Genomic DNA, 19,594 nt, shown 5'->3' on the forward strand with positions numbered 1-19,594 from the left:
GCTTTTCACTGAATGATCCGGAGGGCCATTTCCCGTCTATCTTAAAGGGGACAACAGTTGTTCTGTGCAAAAGTGCAAAAGTGTCTTGTGTGGCGTGAGTCGAAATGATTAACAAGTAACAATGCAAGAGTAGTTTTTGTCCGTGTTTGTTATGTGTTTCTGATTCCCTGAAGTAGAGGAAGTGATAGTTTTCTTTTGAAAGTGGTTACAATTGGTGGCCATGCTAGGGTTGTGTACAAGCCTAGCACAGGGTCCAGTAAGCATCTCCTGGAACTAGAAACTATGAGCAAAATAAATTAAAAAATTAAAAAACACAGTGAAGAAATTAGTCAATGAAAAATTGACAGTACAAAAACATGTAAACACACTCGGACTTCAGAGTGATAATGTATCACACCTATTTCTTATCCCTTAAATAGGAACAATCCTCAACTGTACCTATTCTTTATCCTTTAAATTAGGACAATCCCCCAACTGTATGAACAAGGTGGTAAAACAAATATTTAAAGCAATAAACCATGGCAACAAGCAACAACTACAGGATAATACCTTGTATTATAACCTTGTGAATGCTCGTTATGATTCCAGAAAAATTGTACGTTGTAGTTTCATCCAAATGTTGAACAAATTTGACATTATTTTAATTCATTTCTTATTTTCATTAGTTACTACCATACTTCTATTGTTACTGTTACCTAAAGGAAAAGTAGATTTTTATTGATTATAAGTTCAACTTATTTGATATGAAATTATGTGGCATTATCTTTTTGAAATAACAATCTTGCACAATACATTCAACGTATATTCATATCTATGCTTTATATCGTACTTAGCTCAACTAAACCAAAAGTGAACTGAACTACATTAATCAATGCCAATCTTCTCTGACCTAAAGAGGCGTCCAGCTGCACTAACATGCCTGCCCTCCGTTGATGTCCATCTGCCAGGAGGTGGCAAGTGAAGACAGAATGAAGAGAGGTGATTAGTGGGCACTGAGCCAGTTTGACAAACAGATTAGCGTTTGGCTGGTCAGGAGTGTGGGAACATTGACACGATTGGCTACATTCAGATGAATGAGTCAGAGAACGCGTGTTCTGTGCACATGTAGACACACCCACACAATCACCCAAATGGCTCTTAGACATTTCTCTCCGCTGCCCTACAGTCACTAACTTTTTCTCATCTCTCTGCTTCTCATTGATTTCCTTCCCACCCACGCACCACAGCCTCTTCTTCATTGCCTTTGTTCGACCACATGAAACCACGGCCCCGCACAGCGCCTCTGCAAAGACAATTCCCTCATCACACACACACACACGAATCTAGCACACAGGGTCGAAGTGTTTGAATGTACCGAGCTTGATTTTCGCTCTCCCTTGATGTCACTCTGCCCCCAATCAGACCTCATTTACCCATGCACAACTCTGACTGGTAAGGCAGCATCTGTCGATTGGTCTCAGTGACCTTATCACAAGGACCTCAAGGCTTCATGTTAGCATTGTCAAGGGCGTGTTCAGTGAAGATGTGCACACACGTGCAAAGACACGGGCAAGGAGTTTGCAAATGAACAATATCCTTTTACCAGGAATGCTCAGATTTGTTAGGTTAGTATATACCTAAGCACATGACAATACTCCCCTCCACACACATGCACATTCCTTTATTTGGTTTACCATCCATTACTTGGTCTGGAGGCAGCCGTGGCGTCAAAGGCCTCAGACATGCACTAAAGACGGAACGTTGTCCTGAACTTCTCTGTAGGGGCTGCCGGTGAGAATGTCCACAGATGTTTCTCCGGACACTCTACCAGAGTTTCTCTTCGCCAGCCCCCTCGTATAATCTCCAGAGAGCTCACTGCGGGCAAGTGGGCTCGTTGGTGACCGTAACAAAAAGCCCTGCCATCCGCGCTCGAGTTATTCGGTGCCTCCTGCTCCTCTTCACAGGTGCCAAAGAATGACCCGCGGATTACCTTGCTGTTGTGAACGCGTCTGACTCGGACAATCTCCTGCTGCGTTCGTCATACGTGAACGGCAAACTCCGGAGAATGTTCAGATGCAATTCTGTGGACATTGTCCAGAGTTCATGTTTGAAAACAGCTCTTGATTCACTACATGTGACTGTTAGAGGGGAAAAAACTAAAAATATATATCTATTTTCAATCTTCACTATGACCCTGTTAAAATTGTGTTATTATCCTTGTGATTGAAAAAAAGAAGGAGGTCATAGCAGCAGTTTTTCTCAGTTAATTAAGTGCCAAACAACCTGATACGCATCATCCTGAGTTAACAAATGAACTGGATGACTTGTCTTTCTCGATTCGACAGGATCATCATTATTCACTGTAACTTGTCAATCATGACAGTAGTTGGAAAAGGTGCGATATACTTAATAAGTCTGGAAGTGTTCGACATAATGAAGTGTGCGTATATTTCAGCGATGTGTGGGAGATGAGGTATAATCAGCGAGGTGATAATTACTGCCACACCCACACAAGAGCTAATGCCAATATTGTGACTACGCCACTTGCGTTCTTAATCTCTTTTTAATGGCAACATTTACACACGCAAGCACATATGTGTATGCCTGCACACATCCAAACACAGACACTGTGTTTCGTTTCTCTTCCAAATGTCAATGTGAGAAAAAAAGTGGGATGATGCGGGTGTGCAAGTTTGCTTATCAAATATGAAAATGTATGTGTCCTTCCAGAGTTACATGAAAAGAATAACCTTTCTTTAGGTGATTGACACTATATCAAAATACAATGACTTATTAGACATACAGAGATACATCTGTTACACTGAGTACGTACTGCATTTGGGGAAACTGGTCACAATTCCGCACATCACAAGATACATTAAAAGGAAACAGTTACGCACAATATGTATCAGCATTAGACATATTGGAAATAAATGGCTTTGCCGACATTGTTGTGCACGTGTGCAAGTCCCTGAGCTTGTGTGCAATCTTTCTCCCGTCATCCCTAGGCTCACAGACCTGACTCGTGTTCCATCACAGGCAGCTTGCACAACAAGCTTATTCCCTAATTGATGCTTGAGCTTTTATATGGCCTGTGTTTGCTCACAGCCAAGACGTCTCCCAAAATGGTAATCTGAACCCCACCCCTGGAAAAAAGAAAAGAAAAATGGTTCCAAAGTTTTTAGCATTTAGCATTAAGTTTCTCTTTCTTGACGCTCCCTCGCTTCCCGTGGAAATGGAAAAGCTACTCTGTCTGGGACAAAATAACATTTCATGGGGAATAATTGATTCACTTATTTACATAATACAGCACTTGAGTTAAATTCAATAAACTTAAAAAAAGTAAAACATTTTAATGGATCTTCTGCATATAAAACTCTGTATAATCACCAGTCAAGGTTTATTCCCCACCACTTGTCACTCATCTTGAAGAGCTGTGTAGCATCTAAAGGTACAAATCTGCAGGCTGAGGTAACAAGGGACAATCTGAGCTCTAGAACGAAAAGCAACACAGGAAGTCCACACCGTCTTGTTTTTGCATGTGTTGCTTTGCTATTACATCATTTCAGATTATCACCGCCAAGTTCTTTCAGACTTCTTTTACTTTTTGTCATTATGTGCAAATAAATGTTAATGCTAGAAACGAGGTTAGGATTCAGGGTATTTTTGGTCATTTGCTCATTATAATTTTTTTTCTTTTATGGCGTCCCACAAGGTTTCATCCTTGGTCCTATATCTTTTCGGATTCATTAAGAAGCAAAGGTCTTTAATTTCTGTGACACGGATTACATCTTTTTTTTTAAATCATATCACCAGTGAAAGTTATACAGCATTAAGGATTTTGGGCACATTGTTATGATCTGCTCCACAAAATCTAAAGTAAAATTGCCTCCTTTGCATTCCCAACTATTTTGAATGATTTTTGTATGTGTTCATTTGTTGGACAAATTAATCACTGCAGTCATAGATCCATTAGCATTCTCTGTGAATGCTGTTGTCAAACCTATTTAGTATTTCCTTGAATAAAATTACATAAAGTAATAAAGTTTCTGTAATGTTTCAGCATATGTCTAATCATCATGTCACCAAAATATAGTTGTCCCTTCCCCTCTCTTTTTGTTGGTCAAATGGCTCACAGCTGTTTCACACAGTGAATGTTTGAGGGGTGATACTTTATTTTCTGATCCCCATCATCATGTGTTCACATTTTATGTCATTTATTGAAGCATTGTATCGTATTTAATATGTCGCATAGTTACAGGCTCTTATGTAAAACATTCCCTCTTCTTGCCGTTCTTCCGCTGCTGCTCAATGAGGAAAAACAAAGATTCAATTCAAAGAGCATCCGTCCTTTGCTTAGAAAAAGTCACATGTGAACAAAAGGTGGAATTCCTGCTCACCGTCAGCACTGAGTTTATTACAGATACAACATTCTGGATGGGGATCAGTAAGTCCTTGACTGTTCTTATAGTGTGCAGGAATTCAACCTCTTTTTCTTTTTTACATTATTTATTTTTCCACAGACCTGTCGTCCAATTGTTCATGAAACAACCTTTAATTTACCCTGTCAAAAAGGACATAGGGCATGAAAAAGTACTGTCCGCCAATGAAAATTTTGTAACCTTTAAACCAAGTACTATTAGGTTACTGTGAGAAAGAGACTACCACCCTGCTTCCTACTCTATACTTCTATTTAGCTTTTATCAATTTAAATTAAGTTTCATAACCCGCAGGCAAGACAAATCATTGAGGTCAGTGACTCCAACTGTAGTCCCAGCGCTAACGACAACGGCCACATTAAAACAAGGTTTCTTTGTTCAGCAGAGATCTCCCCAGTTCACCTTGTTTGCTGGAGAGAAAACGGAGCGCTTTGTAGCCGTGGCCCAGAAATTTGCACTCGCGTATTCTGCCTGTGATGTCGAAATGTTAAAGAGACTCCAGAAGAGAGGTGCGGGAATGTGGGAACACATTCATGCTTTGTAGTTTTGCTGTGTTGCTAAAGGGGAAATAAATGGTCAGTTCAGCTGTTTTCCTTCCTTCGCTCCCTTATCTCATTAGTGGCAACATATGAACATGTGACCTCACCAAGTTTAGTGTTAAGTGTATATACAGTAAATGCGCAGTGGGGTCTAACACTGTCAGACCACTTTCCTTCATTTTCAGACTTTTGGACCCCAGTGTATATGATTGTCAATATCAATTTAAATAAACAAAAATCTTTTTTAGACTTTGCTTTTGGAAGCTTATGTCCATGATTGGTGCTTTGCTTTGCTTAATTAACCAGTGGCGTTCTATGGGCCCATCCAGGTAACTCACCATCAGAGGAGTCAGAGGAGCGCGATAAGGAGCCCAGGACGCTGACCTACCCTGCGTACGTCGCCAGTCTGCTGGACACGGGTGCAAAGCGCATGGCGGCCGGTGTCCGTATGGACTGTACCAGCCAGGGCCAGTGCCCCCGCTCCTGCCACCTCTGCCACATGAGCCCGAGGGCGGCACAGGGGCGGCAGCAGTCTGAGCCGGTCCTGCTGCAGATCACCAAGGCCGCACCCATCTATGAGCTAGTGTCCAACAATGAGACATACCAGGTGTGTACTGTGGTTTTTGTCTTTAATCCTAAGGCGCATATTATAACCAACTATGACAGTCTAATGTCTGGAAAAGAAACAGCCCATAACGCACACGTTATAAAAAATTTCCGTTATACCTTCTCTCATCCTCCAACAATGGACAATCTCACAAAACCTTTCATGTGTTTGATTAAAGGGAAGCTCCTTTTGCCCCATGTCCTTGTCACCCTTTGTTCAGTAAATTCAAAGTTCCACTTTGATCTGGAATTTTTTTTTTCTTTTCCACCATTTTCTCCTCCAAACTACTTTAATGTGTGACAACAGCAGCTAATAATGCCAAGAATAAAAGCATCCAGGCATTTGTGTTTGATCATGTACCCGGGTATCCTGCAATGAAACACTTTTTGCAATGTGACTGTACAATATGCAGGGGATCCATCAGGCCTTTAAGAAAACATGACCTGGTTACAGAAACCAGGTTACATGGATTTTGTCTTTTAGAATATAAAACCTTCCTCTGCCCGCAGCATGCAGTGCCATAATCTGCAGTACTAGGCCGTGGCTTATTTGACTTCATCAATACTGTCTGTCGACACTGCTTCTACTCCTCCAGATAAAAAAAAGTCAATACGATGCTGTCCACAACCCACCGGGGTGCCAGCTTTTTCATGGTGAAGCACAGGCAGACACAAATACGGCTGCTGTTATTGACAGACTCTGTTTGGAGGTGGCTAGTGCTTAACTGTGGCTTACACCTACCAGGACCCTTACTGAATATAAATACACAGGGTGTGTATCTACAGTGTCTGTCGCTGACAAATCAAAATGCACAGAATCTACATCTCACTTCCACAATGCACTAGAGCAACTAAACCACTTGAAACACATCTGAGGATCAACTCTGGTACCGGAGCACTGACAACATACTGTATGACTCCAAACAGTAACTCGCTGTCACTCTATGACGTATAATAACACATGTTTATTGCATGGATGGCACAACCGTACAGTATATGTGAAATCAGAAATGCTGCATTTTGTTTCAATGGACTTTATTTATTTTATTTCATGTGAGAATACAATTTGAAAGTTACTGTGCACATGTGACTATTGCATTTTCTAGATTTTAGATTTCCTTGTCCTCTGTCTCTCTTCACAGTCTCTTCAGGAGGCGATGATGAGCATGCTGTGGTGTTCAGGGAAGGGCGATGTTATCGATGACTGGTGCCGCTGTGATTCCAGTGCTTTTGGCTCAGATGGGCTTCCCACCTGTGCTCCACTTCCCCAACCTATGTAAGTAACCCAGAATAAAAATTACCTTTCTCCAAACACATTACTCTCACGTGGTGTTGTGGCAAATACCATCTATCATTCTACTGGCAGAACTCTATCTCCTGCTGCAGTGGTCTTGAGTAATGTGCCATCAGGATGCACGTGTACACCGAACTGTGTTGCAACCAAATGGAACAGCTGTGGATGGATAGCTGGACGGGCCGACAGGGCACAGGCCCAGAGGCCTGGGGATCAGTGGGCCACTTGACGAGAGTCTCTGTTCGAAGGGACTTCTTTAATTTTAGTTTGGAAAGTCACAAAGCTCATGTAATAGATACAAAACAACCACAAAGGCAGGTGTAACGGGTCCAAAGAGATACGATGGTAAATCAACTTCAAATAGCGACAAAGAGAGAGAAATACAAAGACACGGAGGCGGGGTTGAGATTGTGACTCATGCAACATGTGTCATCCATGATTGCAGCAGTCATTGGTTTATTTTGTTCTGTCCAGTTGGGGCGTGCTAATCAACTTAATTTGCCATGGTATTGATTGTTTGGCACGAAAGCTTCTGTACACATGCGTGCCCCAAAGCCATGTAGCTGCAGATGGTCGCTCCAGGGTCAGTCCGATAAGCCCTTTAACAAATACGATATTTTCTGTATACTTGTGTTGAATATACATTCACTGAGTTACAGGGATAGTGACACCAGTCATTTACAGTAATGAGACCATGTTTGGCGACAACATATTTCACTCAGCGTCGCGGGTTTTTTAGATCTCCGTCACTCTGTTTCCAGGCTGAAGCTGTCTTTCACCTACGAGCCGAGCAGCTCATTGGTCATCCTGGAGTGGAACCACACTGAGCCGCCAATCGGTGTCCGGATCGTTGATTACCTCATCAGCCAGGAGAAGGTGACAGAGAGGACCGACCACTCCAAAGTTGAGACAGGTGCGTCCGCCCAGAGCTCCCCACATCGAGAGTTTGCCGGTTAGTTATTCACAAGATCCAACGGGTGGAAAATTGTGAATTAGTTGCCGGGCATCGAGCAATGCCAGAGCAGTTCTTCCAGAAACTCGCAAAACATAGTTCCCCCGCTGTCCACCTAACGGTTCCTAATCCAGCAAGAGGCACTGTCGATGTTTTGGATGTGTACCACTTTCACAGGGGTAATGAGTAAATCAGTTGGCCTCGGTTTGTATGGCCAGCTGTTGGCCAGTGTTCATTATTCATGCTGGCTCAATTTGCCAATTTGTCAGCACCATGTGGCCACAAAAGCCTTATTTGTTTTATCTAGTCTGCCACCTGGAAGGAATGCTGCCCCAGAGGGGAGAAAGAAGGGATTTCATCAATCTGTAGCTGCTCAGTTGACACTAAAGGGTTACGACTCGGCATCAACCCTCTATAGCTGCTGCAGGAAAAGCTTTTTTGAATTTTCATGTTGTTGTTGTTGTTTTTTTTATCATAGGCATCCCTCTATTTGGAAGGAATTCCACCACAAAACCTTTCAAAATGCAATCAATTATTAAAGAAATAATATTTATAAAAATGTAGATCTAAAATAAGTTACAGGTGTTCAAGTACTGATAGGACAGAGATGCAATTTCCTCCTAAACATGCAAAAACACACGTCTTTATACGTCTATTTCACTTGTAGTTTACAGGGCCTCCACAAGATGGTGTACACCAGTAATGATAATGGAATATCAAGTAGTAGGATTCAGTTTATTGATAAGACTGAATTTCTACACTGATTTAAAAAGATAATCAGCTGTGGAATTGATATGTTATATTTTAAACATTAGTATCCAGTCTGGGTCCTACTTGCTTTCAGTGTTGCAGAAAAGGAGTTTATTGACAGTTTAGTTACATGATATTCATTTAAAGTTTTTTACTTCTCTCATAGCAACACATTGGATTATAATCAATACCAAAGTGAATACAACTTTAAACGTTATCTGTTTTGTTTTGTTTTGGGATTTATTATCATTCTTTCTCACTATTTTAATACATATGGACTCGGATATACTTGGTAGGTGCGTTTCACCTCATGCTATTAGTAAAAGCAGGGACTCCGAGGAGAAGCCACCGGAGCGCCAGGGGCGTGTGCGCCTCTGTCACCCATAACGGAGAGTCCAGCTTATTTGGCCGGACTCGTATTAGCAGGAGCTGGCAAAACAACGACAGTTTGTTTTAGCAGTAATGACCCAATCCATAATGGAGACTGTTGCAGTTCCCTGTGAGTACCAAAGTTTGTTGTAGCTTAATGAGAGAATAAAGTGTGTTAGTCAGAATAGTGGGGCATCATTAATCAATGCAGCAGGGAAGCAGCTAGGAGAGTGTTTCCTTTATTACCGCTATTACAGTGAGTATGGGCTGTAAGTTATGCAGTTCTAGCTCTGAGGGATTTCATATGCTTAAAAAGAACTTGTAGCCCTAGTTGTATCATTTATATACATATTTAAATCAGTATTACAAAGCTTCAACCGCAGACGCAAAAGATCTGTCTCACTTATCTCTATAAAAGAAAGTGTAAAATACAGTAGCCTATTGTGTAAACTGTATATATAGGTGCCTGTATAAGCATGTATTGTAGTATGTGTATTTTTTATACATATATTAGGCATATGATTGATGAGCGATGATCACAGGGTATTCTCTGTTTTCAGCTTCATTGTATCTACATCCATGTTACTATGTTTTTGGTTTTAAAATGCATCATTGCTGCCACAGTATGTTTACGCATGACGTCCACACTCTCCAGGGTTTTCAAGCGGCTTAAACTGAGAAGTTTGGAAACGCTGGTCGCCCTGTTTTAGTTTGAAAACTGCGAGGCTGCATTGTATGCATGGACGGGCAAAACCTCTAACAGAATTACTTCTGTAATGGTATTTGTCTGGTCGTTATCGGTGATCACTTAACGTTGTAAACACTTACTTTAAGTACTCATCCATCGGTCCAAGAAAAGATTTTTGTGTTGCATCACTCGCTCGAGTTCTGCCACAGAGTAAACACAACCACGAATATTTGCCCGTTCTCTTTTGGATGTGAAGGCTAGTCACTAGTGATGGGAGAAAACTCCAAGCTAATTGTCCAAATATTTCAACTCAAATTCTTCACTCACACCGTTACGCTCATCAAACATCATCTCCAACGTTTGGCGTCGTGCCAATATGAATCGATTATGACATTAGTTAGCATATTGCTTTTTTTGTATTGAATTTTGAAGAACAGTGATACATGTGTAGAGGATTTTCTATCCAGATTCACATTTGGGTGTTTCCAAAGCCCAAAACAAATTGTAACAGTTCATTCGAAATCCCAAAATGTCATTGTCAAATCAAATTTTGCCCATTATAAAGACTTACAAAGAAAATAAATAAAATATAAGAATAAGTAACTATTTGATGAAAATATCAAAAAAAAGCAAAAGTAGTAAAAAATTAAAGTTCTTCAATAAATTCTAAGTGGAGGTAACGAGGGTGCAAAGAGAATACACACGAGCAGACTGCGTACTGTATATGCAGTTTGATTAGTGTGGTTGTTTCATTATAAACATTGATTTATAAATCAATATCAGCTTGATGACTACCCTTCAAGATCGGATGTCAAAGAAAAAAGACCCACAGGAGCTTATCGTATTAGTTGATAACTCTGCTTTTGAAGTACACACTGTATTTCCCAAAATTCCAATTACTGCCACATGAACCCTGGGACTTTTGGTTTAGTATTCCATTTTTCCAGGGTGGGGATCCAGCTCTACTGTCTATGGAAAGTGCACTGTGCGTTGAACCTCTGTGCTAAAGTGACTGCAGTAGCACAACTGTAGCTTTATTGCACGGGGGGGGGGGGCTTTGACGCGGAAACAATGAAATATCACTTCAATGGTAATCGTGACCTTTTGGTTTCTGTTTTGGGGTTTTTGGAATATTGTTTTCTTCCTGTGCCCTTTGAACACATCGTCTGTGTCAGCCCACAATTACCACTGCGTTCCCAATGTTCGTCCCAGTCCTCTAATCTGTGCTGTCACATCGATAAACAGAGAAGAAGAAGACGTCCCTGCTATCCGGCATGACTTTCTGTGGTTGAGAGAACATTTCGGAGTTGCATTGTCTCGATACAATGTTAGGTTTAGTTTAAACAAACTTCTTATCATGCCACAGAGTCAATCTTTTAGGAACCAGAATAATACTGTGGTACATGATCAAAGTTTTTAGTTGTTGGAAAGAACTAATCGTGATGAGACGTTTTTTTGTTTTGGTTGGGTTTTTTTTTTTATGCAACAGGAACTGCTGCAATCTCAAACACAGATTAAGACATTACTGCTAAAATAACCCGCTGATGCAATCAGTCAGTGGTCGACACAGGAATGCAGTATCAGACGAGATATTGACGAATATTCCAATCAGATAAACTGATTCACAACCTACGGTCTTGAATGTGAGGTAAGATACTGAAATTGCCATGCAATGTTGTCATGGAAATTAGGGTATTTGGCAAGAAACGCAGGAGCTGCGGCACAGGAATATTCCACTCTTCACCGGACTGGTACTGTCCTGCTGAGCCTTTCCAGCTTATAGGCTGTGCTGCACTGTCTAAATAAGACATTGTGTGTTTCCATGGTGTCACGCACTTCAGCCATCCTCATTAAACTAATGGAGATTCATTTTCTCTCGCAGGGGAATGTCTTTACTGTCTCTTCAGCTCCTCTTGCTCCACGGGGGGCGTTTCTTGAAATTTTCCGGCCAGTTTCATAGCTAATCACCAACCTCTGTCTGGGCCCTGAAAGGATGGCACCATTTAGATATTGTGCTATGCTTTCATTGGAAAAACCGGACCCCGGTTTCTTCTTTAATTGCCTCAAAACAAACTCTCTCACTTGCCTGGGAGGTATAATCCGTCACGGCAAAACTGAAGAAGAGGAGGAGTTTATAGGAGGAGCTTATAAGACCCCTAAAGCACAATCATATTCAGTCAAAAGAGAAGCATGACTCTGCGCCGACACGATGTGTTTGCTGCTCTTTGCCTACTAAGTTTGATGCTTTGATCAGCAAGTCCCATTGAAATGATCTCACTCTCAGGTATTCTGAACCTCACAGTATGTGTAATCATCAATACAATATCTTCATCTGCATGCGTAAGAGAAGTGTGACTCCAAACGGTTTCAGGGGAGGCTCAGCGAAAGTGGAAAAAATGGAAACAAACAGAAAAAATATCTAGATATTACTGTAGTCATGAAAAGAAGGCCACGTGGAATGGCTTACAGTAAATGTCAGTTATCTAGTTAAAGAGTTGGACTTTCCCCTGAGTGAGAACCTAATGGACGCCTTAAGGATCTTTTTTTTATGTATTTCATGTAGTCTGAAGTTATGCCAAACCACATTCGGCTATGTTTGCTCAATTGTTGAGTGACTATGGCATCAAACAACACAATCACTGCCGCATATCCGGAAAGCGAGCGAAAACCAAGCAAGTTAACCAAGGTTAAGTTTTGGAGCACTTTTCTACAAACTTTGTCTGATTTAGACTTAGTATAAATCACAGAAACTTGAATTCATAAAAAAAAAAAAAATTGAAAGTAAGATAGGGACATCCTAAAGTCAGACCCTGTGTATTTGTTTTGTGGGGTAAATGTTGGAATGGGCACAACATTTTAATTTAGATTTTTTTATCATTTGAGGACTCGAACGTTGAAGTTCGTTTTTTCAACTAAATACTTCAGTGCTTTTTTCTCCCTGGCTAAATGAGAGATTAGCATCTGAAGACAAAGGCCCTGTGCCTTTGCTGCATTACACTGATGCTGAGCTCCATATCAGATCAAGACCGTTTCAAGTGCGGGGCAGCTGTTTTGACTTTGTGACCGTACAGATATATTTGATGTTGTGCTGTTGGTTTCTTTGTAGGGAGAAGCTAGGTATTTAAGTCAATCAAAGAGTCTCTAATAGGAAAAATATTTTGTACGAGGAATAAACTTACTTTGGAAAAATAAATGTTTTGCCTGTGAAATTATCATACGCAATTGTTTTCTGACTGTAAAACTACTGCAAAACTATTAAAAGAGGCTTTCACTTTTTAACTGCCATAAAGTAGAATTGTAAATGTCTGAGCAACACAACTGCACTCGTGTTAATGTGGTGAAGTTTGAAACCTGATTTCAAAATAGCCGTGAATATTTGTGCTTCTCAGGATTTTGAGTCGTAGACATTGTGTACTTTTAAGCCCAAAAGAGTACGGATTGCCAACACATGCTAATTAAGCTTTAATCATGCTTATTTATTTATTTATTTTAAATACAGTATATATTAAAGTAAAGGCAGTTCGATTACTCTGTTGTACTTCAGTATCTGAAATAATAAAGTATAGCTGCAAGAGAGGAGAATAAATCCACCCTGATATTGACATGCACCCATTTCCCCCACTGGGGGCGGTAGACCACCGGGGAACGAGGAGGAGTGGGGGGAAAGAGAGAGGGAATCTGAAAGACAGGAAGAGGGTAGAAAAAGATGGAAAGATCTGGAAAGCTGGCCACACTGTGTGGTTTTGATTTCAGCCGTCAAGGCTTCTGTCATCTCATAGAACCAGTCTCACATGAGCTGATGTACAATTCTCCACAGGCCCCTCCCCTTGGCTTCCTCTCCTCTTCCTCCTCTTGCTTTTCCTTCACCACTCACCCATCTTTCCGCGCATCTCCTCTCCGCTTTTCGCCCCAAGAATTCCCATCTTCTAACTTTAAATCTTTCTTTCTGACCATCACCTCTTTTCTTATCCTTCATCAGGTTTTCCCCTACAATGGCCTCCGAGCTTTTTTCTTTTCTTACCGCATGTTCCTTCTTTACACTCATTCTTGTTGTTTTCATTTTCTCCTCTCTCTTCATCTTCCTTTTCTATTAAATGTTCTCTTTTTTTCTCTCAAAAGAAATCAAGACTGGGGAAAACATGGGTCAAACAACACTGGATTAAACATATACTGAATATAGAGTCAGTGTACGGTCAAAGAATTTTCAGGTACCTGTATCTGTATTAAGCAGAGCTTTGCAGGATCTGTCGGCATTAAAGTAGATTTCATTCAACTTCTTATATCAAAGATAAAGTGATTCCTCAGACTCTACGAATGCAGGCAGTGTTCATGACGTTATATTTTGCAGGATAATAAATCAGGAGTCATGATGGATGTATTGTAATATATTTGCACATTAGTAATGATACTTCAATGAACGTTGATGTAACTGTAATGTTGTATAGTTCAATTGGAATCCCCTCTCTAGATACGTTTTCAACAATAGCCAATGTGTGTGTCACTTGGAGATTGTTTAATAAATAAAGGTATTGCCAGGTTACTATGGCTCTTGGTGATTGTATTGAGTCTCAGGATTTCAATACTATAAAATATAAAATGAAAGCCGTTTTCCTTCCTGAGTCAAATTAATCTTCTATGTTTCAGTGATTTCTCTCAGTAAAAAGAGAACGATTTTTTAAAACCAGGTCGAAATGCGAGACTATGTGAAAATGCGATGGATGAGGAGAGAATGCTGGTGCTACATTCAGATTCTGTTTTTATCATCTCTTTTTCCTCTCGCACGCACCTTTTCCATGCACCTCAGCCACCAACAAGAGCTGATGAGGGTGGTAGAGCAGCAGGGAAAGAGGAAAGTAAATCTTCTGTGAGAGAACTGAATGAAGGTAGAATGTTTTAATTCACTATTGACCAGTTGTTCGCACTAGGATTTGCATGGTAACCCACTAAGTATAATTTGTTTTCACACTGGCCCCGCGGCTTTTTGGAAACTGCTTGATGCTACTTAAATATCTAAAATATTATTTTTTCCTGGTATTTAATCCCCAAAGGGTTGCATGATAAATTCCAGAAGGACAGTGAAAACAGATCACCCGTTTACGGGAAAAGATCTGAACGGACACGACTGATCATCTGTGAAGGAAACAAAAAAATACAACCAAAAAAAACGACCAAATATCTGCCCTTTACTTTCTCTGAAGGCTCATTAGAAACAGATGTCAGAATGTCCCGATTTCTACAAGACAACCTGAAAACTTTTTTTTGTTTATATAAAGAGCACATATTCATTAGCAGTTGTAATTAGTGTATTTTTCCTTCTTGTTTGTTATGTAATGTTAGAAAAGTCAACATACAGTACATACGGCTGATGATTATAGCATCCAAAACTCGGCTAGATCTGCAGCTGACAACAGCTTGTTTGTGTAGTAATCTCTTCCTTAACAAGCTTCAGGCACACAAGGTGAGATCATACTGTAAGCGCACACGTACACACACACGCATATGCGCAGTCCCTGGCAGATGTGTGGAAGCTTCATGGATAGGAAGTCTGCTTTAAGTCAGGGCACCACTCGCCTAGACCGGACTCACTGTGAAAACAAACATCCCTTGAGCTGTGAGCAATACAATGATGTAACAACTTTGATCACCCAGTGAGGGCAAGGTTTGCTCAAGGGTCAGTGGAACATGGAATCCAAGCAATAAACACATTACTCACCTATCTATATCACACACACACACTGACACCAGGGGTGACTGAAAAGTGTGTGACCCCCGACCCCCCCCCAATAACCTAAACCAGGCTGAGCTTCCTCTTAACGCCAGTCACTTCCTCTGAGCTGCCACTGCTTGACCCTCCCCACCTGCTTCCTCTTTACTGCGGTGAACACTATAGTATGTACATTTGAGCAATCAGAAATCAGCACCTTCAATTCTCTATGAACTAGGCGTACATTTAAAGAATGTAATTTTATTTTGCATACGAGATACTTTAACCCCACCACCCATCCAGCCACTTTCTTCTACTTGTCTTGGTTGAACAGAAAGCAGCATTACAGAGCCTACTCACCTTCTAGCTCCGCCTTCCCTAATTGTGAGGTATTATCTGGCTAGGCTAGATATGTAAACCCCCAAGCATGTGTTTAGTTTGCTCCCAGGTCTCCTAGCTGGATGCCCCCACAATACTTCCACAAGGAAGGTCAACATGAGGCATCCCAGTCAGAGGCCCGAACCAGCCGATTCCTTTCAGTGCATAGGTGCAGCTGTACAGTTCACTCCTGACCTTGTCTTAAAAGATGTGTCCACATCTCCACAAAGGAAACAGGGCTGGTTGTCATTGTCAGCGAGAGACATTGCACTTTGCTCGTCAATCAGCTGCCAGCATTTTACCCTCATTTGTAGTTAAGACCCCAAGACTAGAAAACAATCCCATGGGGCAGCAACTCAACTTAAACCCCAGTGGTGAGAGTCCATGAGTACCATGGCCTCATATTTGGAGGTACTGTGGCGTCTTCTGAGCAAGGGGCCAGTTAATCCACACTGCATGTTATAGATGTGTGTGAGTAGTTGGCTAAACATTGCAACCCTCGCTAGTCAGATCCAGAATTACTAGCCACTTGACCCAATCAATGCGTAACCACATTCAGCACAGACGTAGACCTTTTAACCCATGTTTAAGGAATTAGAATTAAGTTTAATCCATAGGCTAATTGCATATTAAGGTTTATGACGTCTAATACCTTCCCCAATAATCTGATCCAATTTATCACAGGTGGTCATCACTTGACAGCCCTGCATGGACTTTAAATAGACTTTATTTATATATTGCTTTTCTAGTCTTATAGACCACTCAAACCGCTTAACAGGATAAGTCACTTTCACCCATTCACACACATTCATACAGCGCTGCTATTTACCGCCTTTTTCTGTCACATTCACACACATTCGTACACTGTCGAAGAGCTGTCAGAGGCAATTTAAGGTTAAGAGTCTTGCCCAAAGACACAACGGCTCCTGGACTAGGGGAAGCTGGGAGCGAACTGTGACCGTTGAGTAAGTGGATGACCGAATCTACCTCCTGAGCCACAGCCGCCCAGTTCTCTTTGAGTGTCCAAGATACATACTTCAGATGTAATATAATGGGTGCAAAGTTCATTATCATGATCGGTCTTTGGCCTGGCGTTCTACCGCTACACTTGCGAAACATGTTGGTTAGCACATCATAGAGTAGTTCAATAATAAAATACCACTAGATTTTAGATGCCAGACAATCCAGGTTTCTCGATCATTGCAGACATGAGCATTGATTTCTCCCTGTGAAGTCTCAATCTGTAGCTCTCTCCAGAACCCCACTAAGGGTTTCCAAGAAGGTTGGCTTCTTGGAACTCCTGTTTGGTACATAAACAGCTGGGAGTCCAAGCTTTCCTGTCTGCAACAGGTATCGCTGGAGGGGATCCTCTTGAACTCACAGATTGAAATCAGTATATCATATAACCAGAGACTACTGAGCTTTGTCTCACCGCATGGTGTCCTTGAGCAAATCCCTAAATAAAAAGAAAACTATCCCCATCATGGAGAGCCAATCCTGGCACTATGAGGTCAAACCCGCACATGCTCCTTTCCCAGGACGGACCTTCCATGTTTCAATGAGAACTTTAAGTAGCCAGGGATCAATCCATCAACCAATATGCCTCTGCCAATGTCCACCTAGCCATCTACCTTCCTATGTTTATCTCAGGATCCATCATCAGACACTAATTCACCATGAAAAAATCAATAACAGGCTATTGCTCTCATCACCAAGTGTTTAATGACATCACATGATGGGGCATTTTAATGCAGGGTTCCTCATTTGTTTCCTGTCTTCAGTATGTATTGCGTGATTGACGTATGACATCTTTTTGAGACCATCAGCTCCGAAACTTTACTCTTTCCAAAATTGAATATAGAATGATCTCACTAAATACATTGTATATTGTATTGATACAATACTACAGTACAAAACATGCAATATGTGAAATGATTGTTTAAAGCCCCACATGTTTTGTCAGTCTTACTTGCTTCCCTGATGTCATCTTTAAGGAATGACCTGATTCATACAAAGACAGTTCTTTTTTGTATCTTTTTCTTTTGCTGGTCATTAATAATGTCAGATTATGCAGACTCACATTTTCCTTTGAATGGGGCTTCAAAGATCAAACTACAAGGACAGGCGGCAGACTGGACATGTTTTTCAAATAATCTAACAGAGAACATTTAATGAAATGGTGGCACCAACTGTCACCAAACTTGGTGTCTGTAGAGCAAATCAGCATTTTCAGTGCCAATCACAAAAGGGTACTCTGAAACCTCCATTTAAACGCTAATGGGCTTCTTTGGGCATCATCATGAAGAAGATAAATGTTCTGTATAACAGAGGCTAAACTGTACTGGTAAATTGGTCTCTCTGGCATGTGGTCATGGAATTAATTGAAAACACTTCAGTAAACAGCATTTCATCAAGTCATACCAAGCTCTGCACGCTGCCCATTCCCTATGTGGATCTGTTATTGTTCTTGTAAATTCCACATATAACCTTCTCTGTTGCCCTGTGTAAAACACCTCTTACAGTACATGGGGATGAACAGCAGAGAGCACTGTGCTTGTATCTTCTGTAAGAGGCCTTGAGTTGGATTTACCTTGAGTTTGAATGCCACAGTATGTGAATGGAGTTAGGCAACTGAGCCCTGACTGTTGCAGGGGTCGGGTCATGGTCATCATGACAACCAATTCTGAACTTGACCTTGATGCGTACTGTAAGTGGCTGTGTTAGGCCTAAGGCACTTTTATTGTTGTCAGTGCTGCATTATAACCAGGTGTTTCAGTAGTGTGAAGGAATGGTGAGCTATTGTACACACATCCTTGTTGTTGCGGCTGAGTCAGAGAGCAAATGGACCCGCTTCTATCTAACTTCATAAGCCAGATTTTTTTTTCCATTTTGTAATTTGTCGTCTTCAGCCCAAACCAATATTACCTGTTAGCAGGTTCCGCACAATCTGTAAACAGACTTTGACCACCTTTCCATTTTAGAATATTCATTGTACGAAAGCTTAATCGTGGTATTACCTTTTGAAACCCTTTGGAAGCAATACTGCAAAAATGCAAGTAAAACAAAGAAGAATCTTTTATTGGACAGTATCACTGTTAAGTGAACCAAAGGAAGAGATAAAGTCTTTTTTTTTTGTTCTCAGACAGTGGCCCAGGAATATCCGGAGTCCAAAGAGATTAGAGTTGTCCCCGACTCACAGACAGCCACATCATCTGTTAAATGAATCATTATTCACAGAGCTGACTATCCTTCTGTCACCACGTCCTTTGGTGCTGAAAGGAGAGCAGCTGGCCAAACTGTCTTCGCATGATCAATACCACCGAAACTGGTCTAAAGTATTTTTGGTTCTTTTTCTCCTATAATCTCCTATATTTTTCTAGTCTCAATGAACTTGTGAACTAAATCTGCAACAATCCATCAAGGCCCACGATGTCAGTTCACAAGTTCATAGAAACTGGAAAATCAAACTAATATGAATGACACACTGGGGATTGTGCTTCACTAAGCATGCTAAGAAGAAAAAGAACAACAGCATTCGGAGACAGTTGGTGTGAGAAGACGCATTTGCAGAAATGCGTGAGACGTTGGCTGATGGACAGCCCAAACCCTCCAGAAGCACTTAAAAATGTTGTCATTGAGAATTGCGCATTGCTCAATTGAGAGGGAAATGACAGATAAAGAAAAAGTGAGAGGAAATTATGAAAGTGGAACTGATGAGAGAAGCCAAAATCTGGACTGTCCCTATAGAATCCACAGAGAAATCACTCATATGTGTAAATGCAAGTTTTGTGTTATTATTTTTCTACACCTGTACAGTTGTTTACAAAGTATAAAGCCTTCAAATTTCAGTGTGTGTTATTGACTGTTGTATCCCCCTTTATCCAAGGTGTTTTATT

At 41.0% G+C, this 19,594-nt stretch overlaps 1 protein-coding gene across 7 annotated transcripts in view; it reads left to right on the forward strand.

Annotated features, from left to right (window-relative positions):
• astn1 (astrotactin 1) overlaps positions 1-19,594 on the forward strand; it is a 344,279-nt gene that overhangs the window by 298,341 nt on the left and 26,344 nt on the right. For all 7 annotated transcript variants that reach the window (XM_035635262.2, XM_047332223.1, XM_047332225.1 and 4 more), the window contains 3 exons: positions 5,287-5,564; positions 6,706-6,839; positions 7,619-7,770. In XM_035635262.2, the coding sequence (XP_035491155.2) occupies positions 5,287-5,564; positions 6,706-6,839; positions 7,619-7,770 (564 nt within the window). The remainder of the gene's footprint in view (positions 1-5,286; positions 5,565-6,705; positions 6,840-7,618; positions 7,771-19,594) is intronic.

Source organism: Scophthalmus maximus, chromosome 5 (genome assembly GCF_022379125.1).
Source record: "Scophthalmus maximus strain ysfricsl-2021 chromosome 5, ASM2237912v1, whole genome shotgun sequence".
Classification (NCBI taxonomy): domain Eukaryota; kingdom Metazoa; phylum Chordata; class Actinopteri; order Pleuronectiformes; family Scophthalmidae; genus Scophthalmus; species Scophthalmus maximus.